The sequence below is a fragment of the Suncus etruscus genome, chromosome X (assembly GCF_024139225.1).
Source record: "Suncus etruscus isolate mSunEtr1 chromosome X, mSunEtr1.pri.cur, whole genome shotgun sequence".
In the NCBI taxonomy this organism is placed as follows: Eukaryota; Metazoa; Chordata; class Mammalia; order Eulipotyphla; family Soricidae; genus Suncus; species Suncus etruscus.
Genome location: NC_064868.1, coordinates 9,202,257 through 9,221,540, shown reverse-complemented (window position 1 = coordinate 9,221,540; position 19,284 = coordinate 9,202,257). Strand labels below are relative to the sequence as shown.

Genomic DNA, 19,284 nt, shown 5'->3' with positions numbered 1-19,284 from the left:
AAAAATGCTGTCTTCCCTCTCTTTATATTTCCTTCTCTGCCCTTCTGGGAAAGCAGCTGGTATTGTTTACAAGTATGTTGTCATCCACAGACATGTGGATATTAGATTATTCTACCAAATTTTTTTCAGTTTTACCATGTCTTGCTTCCTTCCCTTCCTTCCTCTCTCCATCTTTCCTCCCCTCCTACTTTCCCTTCCCTTTCTGTTTCTTCCCTTCATTTTCCTTTTTTTTAAATCTTTCTCTCTCATTTTTAATTTTTGGGGACAGCTAATTAAAGCCTACAGAATAAAATATGTGAATGAAATTTAAACCTAATAGGTAATATATTTGAATGCAATGCAATTATCAAAAATATTTTAGGAATGGATGTTCCACTGAATTCAGTTCTGTTTCTTTAGCCACCATGCACATACCTGTGAAAACACAGCAGTAGCTTAAGTGCTATGGAGACAAGAAGAAGAATTAGACATAGGATTGGCAGGATGAAGCTATATATCCCTTCCAGAAAGAAAAAAAGAATGCATAATTAGGAATATACTTCTAATTTTCAGAGTTTCCAACACAAGGACAAATGCAGGAACTTAAGTTATTTCTTTTTCAAAGAAGGACAACAGAGAGAACACACTCCTCAGTCTTCCTGTGACCCCCAGAAATTGTGTGAGTGGCAAGCTCTGAGATTTCTTAGTGCTTAATCTGAATCTAGGGAGAATGATGATGAGTCATTACTCTTGCTTAGTTTTTTCCTCTCCTGGCAGAGGGTCAGTGGAAATGAATTCTGGAAAGCAGGGAAAGAAACAGCATATATGAAAAATTGCAGCTGTTGTGCTGAGGTGGTGCTGAGGTGGTGGGCTCTGTGCTGGATTGAAGGGACAGACTGAAGCAGGAAGTTTCTCCACGACCCTTTCTTGGGAGTATAGGACAGGATGGAAAGAATAGGGATTACTTTATTATTTTATGGTCTATTATTGATTTTTCAGTTTTAGTTAACATCCACTTCTTCCCCACAAGCTCCCCTTTCCACTACTGGGTATGATGTCAAAAACAAAACAAAAAGTCTGATCTTTTTGGTAAGAATAAAGTTTAGTGTTTTTAGTATTATGACTATGAAAACCATGTGGCGAATTACTTACTTTACTTTCTGGGGGGATCCACCTAGTGATGCTCAGGGCTTACTCCTGGATATTTACACAGGAATTACCCTTGGAAGTGTTCAGGGAACCATTTGGGATGCCAGGGATTAAACCTGGGTCAGCCACATGTAAACCAATCTCCCTACCTGCTATGCTATCTTTCTAGCTTCTGTTTACTAATTTTTACCTGCACATATGTACATTTTTTGCCTTAGAATGAATAGCCAGATTGTTTCTTTTGAATCAATTATAGACTTCTTCAATTGTCTAAAGTTCCTTCTAAGAAATGATGTTAATTACATATATTTCTTGTATTTAAAGTAATCTTAAGTGATTGTCTTCTCCTCTGCCTGGTATAAAATTTCCATCATGGCTTCTCACTATCATCCAAGGATTTAATTCTATTTGCTTTCATGTTGTCCTAGATTCTACATGGTGATCTAGCTTGTGTTTTGTAGAATGCTTCCTTTTATACATTTCTTGGAAAGGAAGGACACCTGGAGCTTAATTTGACATCCTAAATGTCTCAGAGTTTCTTTAATGAAAACATCATACATGCTTGGGTATGGCTTTTCAGTCCTTGGTGGAAATCAGTTTTCATCAGAAATTTGCTTTCTGCTGACCACAGTCTATTTAGAAGTCAACTATTTGGACTTCATATACTTTGTCGGTAGGCTGCTTCCCTCTTCTACCCCCTAACCCCCTAATGGAAACTTGTATACTTTTCTACTACCTCTAGCATGGTGAAATTTGTGGTGATGGGCCTTTGTTCAGGTGTGTTTCCTCCTGCAAACTCAGTGGGCTATTTTTTTTTTTTTGGTTTTTGGGCCACACCCGGCGATGCTCAGGGGTTACTCCTGGCTGTCTGCTCAGAAATAGCTCCTGGCAGGCACGGGGGACCATATGGGACACCGGGATTTGAACCAACCACCTTTGGTCCTGGATTGGCTGCTTGCAAGGCAAACACCGATGTGCTATCTCTCCGGGACCTCAGTGGGCTATTTTAAATTAGAAACTCTTTATTTCTGGGGAATTTTCTTGAAGCATTTAATTCCCCTCCTCCCTCCATGCCACCACTATTTTTTTTTTACTTTTTGTGGATCTTTGAATATAATTCTACTTTCTGGAAGATTACATTTTGAGGATGGGGCCATAACTGTTTGGGCTTAGGTTTCCCTCCAGGTAGAGCTCAGGGGGCTAAATTGGGTGCCAGGGAATCAAACCTGAGTCAGCCTCATGCAAAGCAAGCTCCTTACCAACTGTACCATTTCTCCAGCCTCTGGAAGATTATTTTCAGATCATCTTTGAACCTTTCTTCTAAGCTTTCCCTTTCTGTTATCATGTGTTTAATTTCCAAGTACTCTTTTCTATTTTCTGAATGTTTTTCTTTTAAAACAGTATTTCTCCCTTGCAGAGAACATATCTTAATCTCCTTATTATTTCTTAATTCTTAAGAATCTACTCAATTTTTCTTCACCCCACCCTATTATCTTTCTCCGTAGAATTTAACCCTGTGAGGATAGGGTTTTTCCTGGTTTTATCTGACATTTTTTAGCACTTCAAATGCCTAACATGTAGTTGTTTGTATTGGTTTCAGTTCATTGATTTGCAGCTAGACCAGTGCTGTTAGGATTATAAGATAACCTTCTATAACAACCATCAGTATATAGACAGAATAATGACTTTTCCTTAAAAGACCACAGTGAGTTCTCAGGCAAAAAGAGGGATGGATGGATGGAGGGAGGGAGGGAAAGAGAGAGGAAGATAGAGAAGGGAAGAGAAGAAGAGGAGAGGAGAGAGAAAGAAAGAAAGAACGAAAGAAAGAAAGAAAGAAAGAAAGAAAGAAAGAAAGAAAGAAAGAAAGAGAGAGAGAAAGAGAGAGAGAAAGAGAGAAAGAGGAAGAGAGAAAGAGAGGAAGAAAGAAGAAAGAAGAAAGAAGAAAGAAAGAAAGAAAGAAAGAAGAAGAAAGAAAGAAAGAAAGAAGAAAGAAAGAAAAAGAAAAAAGAAAGAAAGAAAGAAAGAGAGAAAGAGAGAGAGAAAGATCTAGAGCAAGCAAGCAGAGGCCTGATGCCCTCCCTTCCTTTATGGGGCTGAGGTTGGGGTCTTACTTTAAAGCTCCCCCTACTCTTTATTGATGTATTAAAATAACATGATCTGAGATTTAAAGTGTGAGGAGAAAGAAAGAAAATGGGAGGATAAATCAGACCCCAAATGACCAGTTATCTAAATTAACAGGCTCCCTAAGCAAAACAAAGTGGACTGAAGGAATGAAGGGGATGGCCTGGCTCTTATTTAGCCATGTGGCTACCCATGTGTTTGGGTTTGGTCTCTTTGATGTGGATAACCCTTTGATATGGATGTTTTTACATCAAGCTCAACTCCAGAACTTTCATTATAAAAAGAACTCAACTCTGGGGAGTTAAGAGAGAATATTAAATGTTAGCATATTAAAAAAAACCAGGACCCTCATTCTGATGATATTAATAAAATATGTTTATGAATGTTCTCCCCCAACAAAGACCTCTTGTTTGGAGGAATATACACCGTTGCAGCTCCTGTGGAAAATGATGTAAAGACTTAAAAATGGAAAAAATAAAAAACAAACAATGGGTATGTGACTCAGTGGTAGCACGTTTGCCTGCATACATGAGTCCCTGAGTGTGATATCTGGTACCACAATAAAACCAAAGTTGAAAAGAAAAACTAGAACTAGAAATGCCATATAATACCACTTTTAAATATTTGCTAAAGAAATATAAAAACAAATATTTGGAATTATATGTGCATCCCTATTTTACAGCAGCATTATTTATAGTAGCCAAGACATGAAATCAACTTATATGTTTATGTCTGAATGATTGGATTAAAGGATAAATATGTTTTGATATATATGAACTTAATGGAATTGTCCTTAACTATTAAAAATGATGAAACCTTGCCTTTTGTAACAACCTGGATAATTCAAACCTGAAGATTATTCAAAGAAAAAACAGTCAGGGAATTAAAAAAAAACAAGGACCAGATTGTTTCTCTCATATGTAAAATATGAACATTCAAAGCAAATGAACTAACAAATCCTGAAAAACATAAGTCTTGGGTTAGAAAAATAGTGTAGTAGGAGGCTGAGAGACAGTACAGGGGTAAGGAGCTTGCCTTGCACATGGCCAAATCCAGTTTGATCACCAGCGATCACTCCTGAGCACTGAACCAGAAGTTATCCCTGAGCACTGTCAGATTGGCCCAGAAATCTTCTCCAGATAGAATGGCTACCATAGAGGGGAAGGGAATGGGATGACTAATAGCATAAAGATAATGACACTAGAATTTTGGTGATAAGTACAGTGAGACTTATACAAATATCAAAGTATGACACTAATCCCTAAATTTTATACAGTATTATAGACCAATATTTGTCTTTTTATTGTTCTGTTTTAGGTAGAAAAATTTCCCACTGAGTTCTATAAGACAATATTTATATTTAAGAATGGGCACTAAAACATAATATGGAATATTTGAATCATAAATGGGACCTGCAAACCATGGGCTTCACGGTGAAATGATCTACCTGGAACACCTTGTTGGTATCTGGATCTTCCTTTTTAGCTGAACCTATTCTTCAGAACACATTTGTCGCCACCTGGGTATAGTCGTCTGGGAGTAGCAAAGTAGAAAGAAGAATGTGCATTCTGTTTATATACATACATATATGTATATATACACACATTTCTTTTTCAGTTTAGTTCCTATGCCTTCAAGTGGGGCCTGAGTGTTCTACCTGGAGAGGAAAATATTTCTGGTGTATTGCTTTAGTGGGAAACCTATTGAAACTGAGAATATATCAGAGAAAATCACAGAATGCAATTCCTTCGAAAGTGCTTAAATCTATTAAAATGTGAGATAATCCTGCACCTTTCTTGTGTTAAACATGTGTTGGTCAGTGACTCTATTCTCAGTCATGCAGGTGAAGTAGGGATATACTCAGAAGACTCAGTTTAAGATAGAAAAATCTCATTGCAGAAACAAACAAATACTCCTAGATATTATGAAATCAAGAATTTAGTTTTAAGTGATCCTAATTGATAATACCTTCAGGTTATTGGAAGACATAATAGATGAAGAATACACTTATACTCAGGTCACAGAGTATTCCTTTAGGTAAAGTTACATGAAATATGCTTTTGGAGTCAATAGCTGTTCAACATGCCCTTAGGAAGCAAAGTACAATGAGAGAGTGCTAGCAGAAGCCATAGAATAATAGAAAATAGAAAATCCTCAGGTATTATAATTATCAGGTATACTATTCAATAAATAAGTTTTAATTATTAGAAGAAAAGGAGTCAAGGAAAATAAGTGATCAGGAATTATAAACATTAAAAAAGCAATTTTGATAAAGGAGCAAATAGAAATTTTAGAAATGAACATGTTGAAACTGAAATAAAGTTTAAATACTGAATTAATAGGATACTTATAGTTGAAGACAGAATTGGTTAATTGGATAATTGATATTAGAAAATTACCTGAACCACAGCACTATTAGAGAACTTCAGAAAGAGAGGCGAGAGACAGAGATGGAAAGATAGAATTTTAAGACTGAGAATTTCTCAAAGTGAATGGAAACTCCAACAAAACTCACAGATTATGGAAGAAAAAGTATGAAGATACATATTTATGGATATAAATATGTAGTAAGGTTAAATACTGCAGAGTACCAAAAACAGAGAAAACAGTAGACAGCTTACTTATCCCCTCAAAAAAGCAATTCTATAGACATTTAATTTATCAATGGCCACCATTGAAGCCAGAAGATAGTGAAATGTTATTATTTTTTTTTTGGTTTTTGGGCCACACCTGGCGGTGCTCAGGGGTTACTCCTGGCTGTCTGCTCAGAAATAGCTCCTGGCAGGCACGGGGGACCATATGGGACACCGGGATTCGAACCAATCACCTTTTGGTCCTGGATCGGCTGCTTGCAAGGCAAACACAGCTGTGCTATCTCTCCGGGCCCAAAATGTTATTTTCAATATGCTGGAAGAAATTAGTTGTCAACCCAGTTTTCTGTACCCTATGAAATCATCTTTCATGAATGCGGGAAAAACAAAGAATTCAATAAAATAAACTGACCAAGTTTGCTAGCAATAGACTATCAATAAAGGAAAATCTCCAGGATAAACTCAAGATGTAAGATAATATCATAAAAGAAATGGTAATGAACATTAGGAAAATTTAAAAAGTGGACAGTGTCACTTTTTGACATGAATGCTGATAGGACTCAGAGATGTACTTTGGAAAAAATTATACCCAAAACAATTATATTAGAAAAGTAGAAAATCTGGAAATCAATGAGTTAAGTTTAAAATGGAAAAAAATGGTTGGATAAATTCATAGAAAGTAAATAGGAAACAAGGAGACAAGACATTAATGAAATGGAAAGCACACATATATGATAGAAAAAAAAAAGAAAAATTGGTTTTTTTGAAGAGAGCTGTGAAACTTACAAATTACAAGTGAAGTTCACTATAGAAAACTAGTCAAGGCATAGTAGAAATGGAAATAAAAACTTACAAATGCAGACGATAAGATGTTCAGGGGTATTTGAATACCTATATGACAATAAGTTAGAACATTTAGATTAAATAAATATCTGGAAAATGTAATTTATCAAAAACAGATTTAAGCAACAGAAATAATTCTATAAGAATTCAACAAAATAATTAACAAAAAATATTTGTTTCAAAGGAAAATCTGGGATCAGATAGTCTGCTGCCCAGCATTTAAAGCAACAAAAAGATTCTGATCACACATAACCAGCTGTGTAGAAAAGGTGGGGGATTGGGTTAGGTGGGGACCAAAACTCTCCAAGCAAATCAATCAACTCTAACAAAGGACCATGTAATTATGATAGGAAATTTCCTTGTTAGTCTTTCCCATGACTCTATTTGCCACAATCCTAATTAAACCAACTGAATCTAGCAGATATCAAAACCTAACCAAGTTGGTATCAGTTTTACCCTATAGATATATTCTAGTATGAAAACAGTGTAATTTATCATATAAACAAATTGTGAGAGTTTCCTACTATCATTTCAATGGATAGAGTGGTAGCTTTGGCTAAAGTTTAACAACAAATTACAAGGAAAATAAATTTCAATATAAAATGGGTGAGAATATCCACATTCTGGTAGAGGAATACACCGTATTTAATGGTAATCGTAAATCTTAATTTAATTCAAAAATTAAGAAAATAAACTTCCTTTCAATAGCAAGTGCACATGCGAATGCCCATATACCCAATATAACTCAACTTTACAATAAATGAAAAAATTGTAACAGTAAGTATTCTATATAAATAGAGTAAATGTAAATTTGGTCTCTTTTTGGCCAGATGAGAACAAAATTGATTGAATGAATAATATTTCAGGAAATAAAACTTCTTTGACCAATAGTATATTCTGAAAGAGACATTCACATCACCTTTTATAGAAAATAGAAAAATAAAAAAAACCTTTAATAATAGTGACAAGCAATCAGGCATGAATCTCTCTATAGCTTCAGTTTCTATTTAGTACTGCACGAAGAGTGGCAGTCAGTTGTGTGGCTCACTGTGTCTGTTTCCTGTCTCAGGGATCACTGTCCTCTGCCTGGATTTTCTAGTGTCTGTCGTTTTATGGGTCTTCTGTGTTTATTTTTGGTTTATTAGAATTGGAGTGTAAACCTGGTTTCTGTCACTCTGTCTTGACTGAAAAAAACAACAACAAACAAATTTAATTAAATGACATGTCATTGATTAATAAAGGGTTATTTTAACACACATTCTTTATTTTGACTCAGATCTTTCTGGTAAACTATGCAGAGTCTTTTCCCTTTCATTTTGCTTTTGAAATAATTGCTCATTTTAAGAGGCAGCCTATGAGGACCATTAGAGTAAGGGTACTAGGAGGGATAATTCTGGAGGCATCTGTCATTCTTTGCTGATCTATGCTTTGATATAAAAAGCTGTTATGGATCTTGACACCTCTGGAGTCTTGACCTATTGATATGTTTTGTAAATTTTAGTGAAAGGTTGTATAAAATCACTGATGATCTCATATGGTTGTACTGTATTTGTTCACCAACTCATAATGGAAGTCTCTGAAATTACTCTGAATTATTGCTGTGCAAAGCCCAGAATGCTATCTTTCTTCTAACTTGTCACATTCCAGCAAGGTCATAACAAAAGTAATTTGCAAAACCTTCCCTGTTCTTTGCACATTGTTCTGATTTATTTTTAAGGCACAGAAAATTGTCCAAATATTAGCACACATATTACAAGATTTGCAAATAAACCAAAACATAGTTAGATAGAGCACAGCATGCTTTCCCTAAGAAGTTTGTAGAGCTTATGGTTGAACTTGCCAGAGTATGACAATAAACTTATTTCTTGCATGTGATTATAAGCTTTATTTATAATTTCAGAGCAGCTGTTTATTTTCATTGTTGAATTGTAGTTCAGGCATTCTCAGCTTTACCCCATTTTCTCCCTGTAGCTCACATAAATTAAAAAAGAAAATGAGAAACTTTCTTTCAAAAAGGTCTTTCAAATGGGATCAGATTGTTTTAGAAAGAGATGGAATTATCTCTGATAATAGGGATCAGGGAGAGGAAAAGAAACAGAGATCTCTGAAAAATCTGTAAAGGTCCTTTTGTTCAGTCACTTTTTGTCCTTCCCTCATACTGTCAGTTCTATTCCCTGACCCAACTGCAGAGCTGCTTGACTGGGGTTTGGGGGGCTCCCTGTGCTTTTTGCATTAATGATCAGTGGATGGATGGACCACCAGCCTTTCCCATGTGGGGTTCCAGTCTTTTGATCAAAGGGTGTCTTTTCCTCCCTTGTTTACACCCTTATGACCCCCCCAAGCCTCGAGGAACATTTGACTTTGGGTCGGATGAAAATGGGAAAGGGGATTAGATAGCAGCTACTCTTCAAAATGAATCCTTCAGATGCACTTAAAAACCTTCAAGATATTACATGCTGCTGACATCGGGGTGAGCAAGCTGAAGGGTGTATCTTTGGTGCTCCTTAACACTGTCTGTTTTCTTTTATAGTGGCTAAGTCAGGACTGTTGCCCCCTCCACCCGCACTCCCTCCGAGACCTTGTCCATCACAGGTAAGAAACCAATATTGATTGCTTAAGCTCTTTGCTAGTCGGGAAGTTGCCTGGACACTGCGCTTCTTCACAAGGGCTGATGGCCACAGAACTGACAGGTCTGAGTCCTAGTGTGACATTGAGCTGTAGAGAGCCTCGAGATGGTTCCTCAGTGAGCCAGGCCTCTACTCTCCCATGCAAAAAGGCAGAGCTTCCCCTACCTGCAGCCCAGCACATGTGTTCTCATTCCCTCTTGGCTGTAGAAGCTTGCACATGGTTTTCATACAGAGAAAGGGCTCTGCAGTTTATTTGGGGGGTGGAGGTGGGGGTGCAATTTTTGGGGAGACATACTTGGTTTGTCACCTGGGTGCTTCGATTTTCTTGAGTGCTTGCAGAGTTGTATTCATTCCACACACTACAAGTAAGTAGCTGGCCAGGTGCTATGGATGGGCCCAGGGTGCTGCCTTTGGAGGGGAACCAGCAGAGCCAGCGGGTGTCAGGGTGTGTCTGTTGATCCCAGGGATAACTTCGGCCTCATTTATAAGTGCTACTAGGGTTGGAGTCAGCATTGGTTTTTGAGAAGTGGAGGAGGAGCAGCAAGCAGTAAATGCACAGGGGAGGTGGAGAATGCTAGGGATCCTGTCCCATAATTATTGCTGAAGAAACTAGTTGTCTTTAAAGGGTTTGATTTGTTGGCAGGAACAAAGTGTTGGCCAGTTTCTCTCGAGACAGCTGCAGTTTCTACCATCAGAGCACACTGTCCTTAATAGCATCTCAGGACTTCCTCCCTTCCTCTCCCCTCCCTTCCCCTCTCCTCCCCTCCCTTCCCCTTCTCTTCCTTCTCTTCACCTCCTTTTCCCTCCCATTACCACTTCTTTAAAAATATATTATACTTGAGATAACGTGGTTATAGTCATGTTAATATTGATAATTTTGATTATAAATTTCTCGTACCTCTGCCACCACTGAAGTCCAAAGATCCTCACCACCACTTTTAGGTCACTTCTACTGACTGTCTCTCCCCCTCAACCCACTGTTTCATTGAATCTCAGTTTTTACTCGAAGTCAATGGGTTATTATTTCCTTCTGTCCATATTCTTGTTTTGTTTCATTATACCACTCATGGGTAAGATCATCTGTTGTTCGTCTTTCTTCCTCTGACTTCTTTGACTTAACTTGATACCTTCTCGTAACATCTATGCTGTAGCATTAGGCAGGATTTCAACTTTTCTTAGAACTGAATAGTAGTCCATTGTATATCTATAGCACAGTCTCTTTATCAACTCATCTGTCATTGGCAATTTGGCTTGTTTCCATATCCTGGCTCCTGCACTCAGCACCGCAGTGAACATAGGTTGCATGCATTTTTCAATTTAATGTTTTTGTGTTCTTGGGACAGCTGCCAAGAAGTGGAATCATTGAGCTACTTGGAAACTCTATTCTTTTTGGAAAATTCTTCAGACTGTTTTCCATAGAGGCTGAACCAGATGGCATTCCCACCAACAGTGAAGGAAGTGCTTGTACTTCTTTTAGAGCCTTTGATGGTCTTTAGTGCACACTTAGCCTTGGGATGCAAATACCATGAGGTATTGGCTTTCTTCTTCAATCTGAAAGGTATTAAAGGGCCCTGTTCTTTCTGTCTCACATCTAAACAGATGAGAACCATGTTTCCAACACTACAGCATTGGCTTTAGGATATATTGGCTCATCAGTCAGTCAACATGTAGCTCTCCTCTCTTTATCTCTCTATATAAATATATAATATATAATATAATATAAAAATATATGATATATAAATATATATATAAGGTTAGCTATATAGATATATAGAGATCTATATAGATATATATCCCTGCTATATAGCTAACCTTTATTTTCAACCTTTGCTGGATTTCTTCAGTTATGATTTATTCTCCTTACTAGTTATGTTTATTAAGCATCTATGGTAGACTAGTCATGCCACTTCTTTTTCCTATGCTCTCCATATCTTCCTATTCTTTCTCCTCCTCTTCCTCATCCTCCTCTGGCAGTGCTCAGGGCTTACTGCTGGCTCTGTGCTCAAGGATCACTCCTAGTGGGCTCAGGTGGCCATTTGGAGTACTGAGAATCAAACTCGGGTCAGTCCTACCTGCTGTAGTATTGCTCTGGTCTCCTGCCATGTATCATTGAATCTTGAAGCAAGCAGAAAGATGAATTTTTTTTCACAGATGAGGAAGCTGAAGTATGGGAACACCCAAAATGATGGGGGGAGAGGCTCCATACTCAGGGTCATCTTCCCTCCCCATCTTTGAGGTCATGGTGTGTCTGGCATCAATGCACTGATGATGGAGGCTTCACCTCATCTCCCCAACATGGGCCTAGATGAGTTGAAGCTCCTGGTTTGCACCAGCAGCAGACCTGGACAATCCAATGAACGTTACAGATAAGCATCTGGAGGTGCTTCTCTCTCAGCTGCTGGTTTGAATGTATGCTTGGCAGACCCATCTGAAAGTGCTTTTGTTACCAACCTCCTTATATTTCTCCTGCTGTGCAAGTGACAGACAGATGTTATTTTTGCCTGGTGAAATGTGCTACTGCTACTTAAAGTCCTCATCTAAGCTGCCAGAATTGTTCTTCCTGCCTTCATGGGGGCTTAGTGACAAGTGTCTGGCATGGAGACTGAGAATTTGGAAGTTAGTGTTAAAGAGTGAGACTGCCCATCTGTCCAGATTTCTGCAGCATGAAGGACACAGTGAGTCCAACCCTATCTCAACTTGGTCTCTGTCTCAGAGGCCTTAACATGGAGCTTTTATTTTATCTATCTATCTATCTATCTATCTATCTATCTATCTATCTATCTATCTATCTATTCATTTAGTTTCATGGGTCATACCCAGCGACAGCACTTAGGGGTTACTCCTGGCTCTGCACTCAGAAATCGCTCCTGGCAGGCATGGGGGACCATATGGTATGCCGGGATTCAAACCACCATCCATTCTGGCTCTGCTGCATGTAAGGCAAATGCTCTACCACTGTACCATACTGCTTCAGCCCAATATGTAGCTTTTAGATAGCAGGAACAGGTGTGAGGAAAATCAGGGAGACCATCTGCATGGCATTGACTTCACTCCACTCTCCCCCTTTCATTCACAGTAATTGGCACACACATATTCAACATGGAATGCTCTGGATAACACACACAATTGAAAGCAGCCTTTATGTCACACCAGATTCCTAATATCAGCCCAAGGAGAAACTCATCTAATCACCTAGCTATATGGGGCCCCTAGTTGTTCTCCTCTTTCTCAATCTATGAGCCATCAACAGTATTCTGGGAGATATGAATGGGATGATGAATTTGCCTCTGATGTCTCTTTATCCCCTCTGGGAACTTCACAGTGCATACCAGGTCATTAAAGGCTTTGAAATCCTATAGTAAAGAATCTTGGTCAATTGTGTTCAAGCTGGAAATTTCCTAGTTTGTGTGAGCATTCATATCTTTGTTCATAAAATATCAGCCCAAAGGTATTAAGGAGAATATTTCTAAATTCCCTCCCAACTGTAATTTTATCTCTGTATTATGTGATTTAAAATTTAATTTTTTCTGTGAATTGCCAACAGTTCCCTCAAAGAGTTGAAATAAAAAGGAAACTTTAGGGGCTGGCGCGGTGACGCTAGAGGTAAGGTGCCTGCTTTGCCAGCGCTAGCCTAGGATGGACCGCGGTTTGATCCCCCGGCATCCCATATGGTCCCCCAAGCCAGGAGCGACTTCTGAGCGCATAGCCAGGAGTAACCCCTGAGCATCACCAGGTGTGGCCCAAAAACCAAAAAAAAAAAAAAAAAAAAAAAGGAAACTTTAGTGCACAATAGCTAAGAGTTTTAAATTCATTATTCCTCGAATTAGTTGTATTTTTCCCCTTGCTTTTCTCTTTTTGCTTAATCTCAAATATTATTATAGACAACTTAAATATTTTGTATTATTTGCTGTTATATATTTTTAATGTTCCTTGGCAGATATAACACTCAGTTTGACTCTGACAAAAAATATCTGAACTACAACTACATCTTTTATGTTGAATAAATAGTACAGAGAGAAGCTAGCAAGCCAGGTTTAATTAAAACCAGATATTTGTTAGTGGCTTGGAGAAGAGATTAAGATAAAGGTTTTGGATGATTTTGGATTGACATTCTTGTATTTTATAACTTACAAATGGACAAGACTAGATTGCAAACACATTAGAAAATGTTAAAAATTCCTTAAGGATGGGCCGGAGAGATAGCACAGAGGTAGGGCATTTATCTTGCAAGCAGCCAACCCAGGATGGATGGTGATTCAAATCCCAGCATCCCATATGGTCCCCTGTGCCTACCACGGGTGATTTTTGAGCACAGAGCCAGGAGTAACCCGAGTGCCGGCAGGTGTGACCCCAAAACGAAACTAAACAAAACAGAAAATTCCTTAAGGAAGGCTGTTTTAAAAACTATATTGATGATTATTGATGTACTTCTAGGATTTAAGTATGGAAGGAAAAGAGTTTGTATATCAGCATATATGTGCATGACAGCACATGGCATACAGCCTGCTTCTATGTATACCAAAACTATAGCTCAACTTTTATCAAATGAGAGAGACAAGGTATAGATTGTCAGCAGAAAATGGAGGTAAGCCTCTATCCCAAGCACCACTGTGATATGAACATCTGGATTAAGTTATCCAAAGGGGGCCCTACAGTTAGGAAATGAAATACATTCAAAGAAACAGATCTTTTCATTTTTCATACTATAAGAAAGATCAAGAAAGACCAAATGAATATATCAACAAATCGGGTTGCTTGTGGGTCCCACATTTTCTGTGGAAAACATAGAGGCTGGGTATGCTATTTGCCTCCATTCCAAAAGGGTGACACATAATTGAAAGAAAACAAATCCAGAGCATAACCAATAGCAATGAATAACAATTAGCTCTGATCGGTTCATATGGAACGGTCTTAAGAGGAGATGCCTAAATATTGTTTATTGCTCATTGTTGGTATACATATAAACTGAGCAGAATGGTATTTACAGCTTTATATGCAAGAGGCCTGGTTCCATTCTGGGCACTCATCGTCCCCAAAGAACCTAAGAGTGGCCCTAGAACAATAGAGAGCCAGGAATAGCTCCTAAGCATTTCTGGGGATGGTCCTTAAACCAAAAAGAGAAAAAGAAAGAAAATACCATCTATAGATTTGGGGCTGTATCCTGTGGGTCAGTTATTTGTTACAGGTCCATTAGGTCTCTGAATAGCCAATTCCCTTTAACAGGGTTGATCTCCTGCCAAATTTCATGTGCAGCTATGATAGAGTCACAGCTTTAGAGTAATTATCTTTCATAAAGAAACACATTTTGGGGAGTACAAAGGATAATCTTTTAAGATCTCTATTAGCACCATGTTTGATGACTAGGGCCTCTCTGTGGACTAAAGAGTTCCAAAGTTTCCTACTTAGACCTCTAATGGCTCACCTTACCCACAAGTGCTTTCACTAGGATTGTTGCAAGAGATAGAGTAATACAGTGGGAGAAGCATTTTTGAGTGTTTTTAAGCTGACTGAGAGCTAGAGGACATCCTGGAAGGACTGAGGTGGCCAGTGAAATGAATTTTTCTCTTGGCCAATGGCTAAGGAGTCAGAGCATTATTGTGGACAAAAAGCAAATCCCAAGACATAGGCGTGACAGTTGAATAACCTGCAACTTGGAAAACTAGGAGATTTATGGGGTTTGGGTTTAATTTGGGGGGGCCATGCCCAGTGGTGCTCAAATCTGGTGCTCCTACAGGCAAAACAGATCCTTGAGTTTTCTCCGACTTTGAAAATGAGGAGACTTTTAAGGGAGAGAAGTAGCATTTAGAGGTATAGTAAGGAGCTGCCTCCTGCTCACACTAGACTCAGTGGTGCACAAGATGTACCTCACCAGGAGTTTCATCTGGGGAGCAGTTCCTGAGGGGTGAGCTGGTGGCATCATCCAATGTATGGGTATTTCTGGAAGAAATCTGTTCTGGGAGAGCAGAAAACCTAAAGAAGTCAAGATGCCATCACAGGGGACTGTGCTGTGGACTGAGGCTTGAGGTTGGAGTTTTAAGAAGCTTCATGGGGGGGCCAGAGCAGTGGCATAAATGGTAGGACATTTGCCTTGCACGCACTGACCTAGGACGGACTGTGGTTTGATCCCCTGGTGTCCCATATGGTCCCTAAAGCCAGGAGTGATTTCTGAGCATATAGTCAGAAGTAACCTCTGGTGTGCCCCCCCCCCAAGAAGCTTCATGGATGTTTTCTCAGAAAAGCCAGATTGATCAATTCTGGAGTAAGACAAGAGAAAGGCATGTTCAGAGGAATTAATATCAGAAGTTTTGCTGTGATGAGTGAGTTTTTATTTTTGTTTAATTTTAATTTTTAAAATTTTGAAAGAATATTTTGGTGTTTGGGTCACATCTGGTGATTCTCAGGGTTACTCCTGGCTCTGCACTCAGCGATTCCTCCTGATGATGCTCAGGGACCACATGGGATGTAGAGACTGAAGCCAGTTGGCTGCATGCAAGGCAAGTGCCCTATATGCTGTACTATCGCTCCAGCCCTAAAGATTATTTTCTTTTTAAAAAATTCAGTCCCTGCAGTAAATTTACGAAGTTATTCCTGATTGGATTTCTGGCATATACTGTTTCATCACCATACCCACGACCAGTGTCCCCTTCCCTGCACTGTGTCCCTCCCACCCACCAGTCTGTCTCAATGAGAGGCTATATTTTTTAAATAACTTTGGGTATTGATAGGGTCTCACTTTGCCACCTTTCAGCACCCCTTCCTCCCAGTTAAACACTCCCCTCCACCATTGTTACAATTTTCTCTTCCCTGTCCTATTCCTTCTCCTTCTTACCTACTTCCTGTTAGAGACCAGGTCTCATGTTCCTTGTTTCAATTACCTGTGGGCATTTGTTATTCTCCTCCTATGTTTATGTCCCACATATGAGGGAAAGTATTCTCTTTCTAAGTCTCTTTCTTACAGTCTAACTTCACTCAGCATCACACTCCCCAGATCCCATAGAGCAGCAAATTGCATGATTTCCTTATGGCTGAGTAATATTCCATTGTGTATGTGTACCATCTTTTTTTTTTATCCAGCCATCTGTTCTTGGTGCAGTGTGTTTTTAAACGGCACAGTGAAAATCTTTCTTGAGCTGGGGAAGGTGGAAGACATAAGTTTTTGGTTGGAGATAGACCTTATGTCAAGAAACCACATTACAGAGGATGGCCGGGCAGGCTTAGGCTTCTTGTGTTAACTGACATTAGAAGGATCAGAGGGTGGGGCTGGGAAGGTGGCACTAGAGGTAAGGTGTTTGCCTTGCAAGCGCTACCGTAGGACGGACTGCGGCTCAATCCCCCGATGTCCCATATGGTCCCCCAAGCCAGGAGCGACTTTTGAGCGCATAGCCAGGAGTAACCCCTGAGCATCAAATGGGTGTGGCCCAAAAACCACACACACATACACACACACACACACACACACACACACACACACACACACACACACAAAAGAAGGATCAGAGGAAGTGATGGGAAGGTCTTGCTAAAAGAATTGCTAGTCAGTGTGTGCCTCGGTTCCTGTGTGAACTGTTGGAAAAAGCCATTAATGTCTTATCAACACAGAGAGCCTTGAAAGAAAGCTATGGTCTACTTGGCTCAGTTCTCTTAATTTTGTCATCCACCTTTAACCAGGCTCCCAAAAGAGTATGGAACCCAAAAGGACTATGTTGGGCATTCCATTCTGTTTCAAAGGCCAATTGCTTCAACAGTCTAAATTGCTTAGACTTTATAAAATACTCCCTTTATTTCAGTTTAAAAAATTCAAACTCAAATGATACGTTGTAAGCTCTGAACATCTGAAATAGCTGCCATGCTATATTTGAGAAGACTTTGTTCATGACTTCTTGTATTTTCAGTACTCCTTCTTTGAATTCTTCGAATTAATACACAATTGATGATATAAAGTAGTAAATTCTCTTAGGCTAAATTAAGGGTTTTACAGCCCTCATTGTGGGGGCTTTACTGGTAATTATTTAAGTCTCTTACAGAGTTAATGTAGTTCAATTTTGAGTATAAATTTGATTAGAGTATAACATGCATACTGAATCCATTTTAAACACATCAAATCAATTTTTAAAAGTAAAATGGGGCAAGCTTTTACTGAGAACTTTCAAATATCTTTGAGAAAATAGCAAGTAGCCTTATTTAAATATAAACAATGTAGAAATGCCGCTACTTCTGAAATTTCCTTTTTAAATCAGATTCACACCCACTGACCATGCAGCAAGTATCATGAGATATTTTGCTATAAAATAGTCAAATAACCTTATGTAATATACATTAGTTACTGAATTACCTTAATATATTGACGATGTAGGTAAAAAATGTCTGAGCTTTTTTTTTTTTTTTTTTTTTTTTTTTTTTTTTTTTTTTGGTTTTTGGGCCACACCCGGTGACGCTCAAGGGTTACTCCTGTCTATGCGCTCAGAAGTCGCTCCTGGCTTGGGGGACCATATGGGACACCGGGGAATCGAACCGCGGTCCATTCAAGGTTAGTGCAGGCAAGGCAGGCACCTTACCTCTAGCGCCACTACCCGGCCCCAATGTGTGAGCTTTTAAAGGACTATATATAACCAGGGCCAGAGAGATAGTACAGTAGGTAGGATATTTTTCTTGCACATGTTCAACCCATGTTTGTTCCCTGGTACTCCATAAAGCCCAAACATTGCCTTGGGTGATCCTAGAGCACACAGACAACTAAGGAAGCCACACACCCCCAAATCATCCTGGTTTTCACTCATCAAAATATAAAGTTAGTATTGATAAGAGATATTTATTTTACTGTATCAGTATATTAGAAACTCAGTATTCTGAAGAGAATTTATAAATATACATTACCTCAGACATTCATTTTTCCTCAAAGTGGTCCTCTATTCTGTTCTATGTTATATACTAAGGATTACCTGAAATCACACATGTGAATGAGTTTCAGTGATGAAGGACAAAGATGTATCATCTTCTGTGATGTTGAAAGAACATCTTCAAAGCTAAAATGTATTAATAGTAATGCTTCTATGGTTTTGTTCTTAGCCTGATTACTGTGTGGCTCTATGGTTTGGTGGCAAGTTAGTCAATCAAACCCACAGGCCTGTTGCCTCTTCTATAAAACAAGATTTGGCTAGATAGCACCTACGAGTGCTCACAGAGTCTCATTTTACATTGTATTTCTCTAGAAAAGAAAACTCTTGTTACAACTATAAATGCTTTAAAAAATGTGGACGAGAGACAAGACAGATCAGCTCTCATCCCTTACTAAGTACAAAAATCAAACCCCTGCACATGAATATAAAAGAAGTGAACGTGGAAGGAAGGAAGGAAGCAGGTCACTGAACTTGAATGGCAATATGTTCAGTTCCCTGATTGCTTTTCTTTTGCTTTTGTTTTGAGACCACACCTGGCCATGCTTAGGGCTTCCTCCTGATTCTTTGCTCAGGAGATCATATCTGGTACCAAGTATTGAACTGGAATCAGAGTATATGTAACCACTGAACTGTCTCTCACCTTTTTTTTTATTTTTTTAAAAACATCCTCCAAGGTTTCCTGCACTGGATACTCTGGAGAAGCTTGCAACTGGAAAGTGCCTATAGATGACAACTAAATCTTGTCTAGCCAAAGACTGGGGAAGGCACACCAGAGCTTTACATTCTCACTGGAGATACTCTAAAACCACAAAAGCATAGGGAATTGGTCACGGGCCGATTTCCCTCTAAGAAATGAGACAGGGAGATTTCAGGACACTCAACCTGCCACCTCAAAGCCATAAACACAGATGCCACAGAAGATGTCTAGAGAACACTGTACTTTCTCTCCTAGTGCACAGACCATTCTGCAGGATGGTGCATATACCAGACCACAGAATACATCTCAATGCACTGAAAAGATGGAAACTATATAATCTTTGGCCACAATCAAATGAAAGTAAAAACATACATAACAGA

At 38.8% G+C, this 19,284-nt stretch overlaps 1 protein-coding gene across 2 annotated transcripts in view; it reads left to right on the top strand.

Moving 5' to 3' along the window:
* Positions 1 to 19,284, top strand: part of REPS2 (RALBP1 associated Eps domain containing 2) — a 236,594-nt gene that overhangs the window by 180,774 nt on the left and 36,536 nt on the right. For both annotated transcript variants that reach the window (XM_049766790.1, XM_049766789.1), the window contains exon 14: positions 9,214 to 9,275. In XM_049766790.1, coding sequence (XP_049622747.1) covers positions 9,214 to 9,275 — 62 coding nt within the window. The remainder of the gene's footprint in view (positions 1 to 9,213; positions 9,276 to 19,284) is intronic.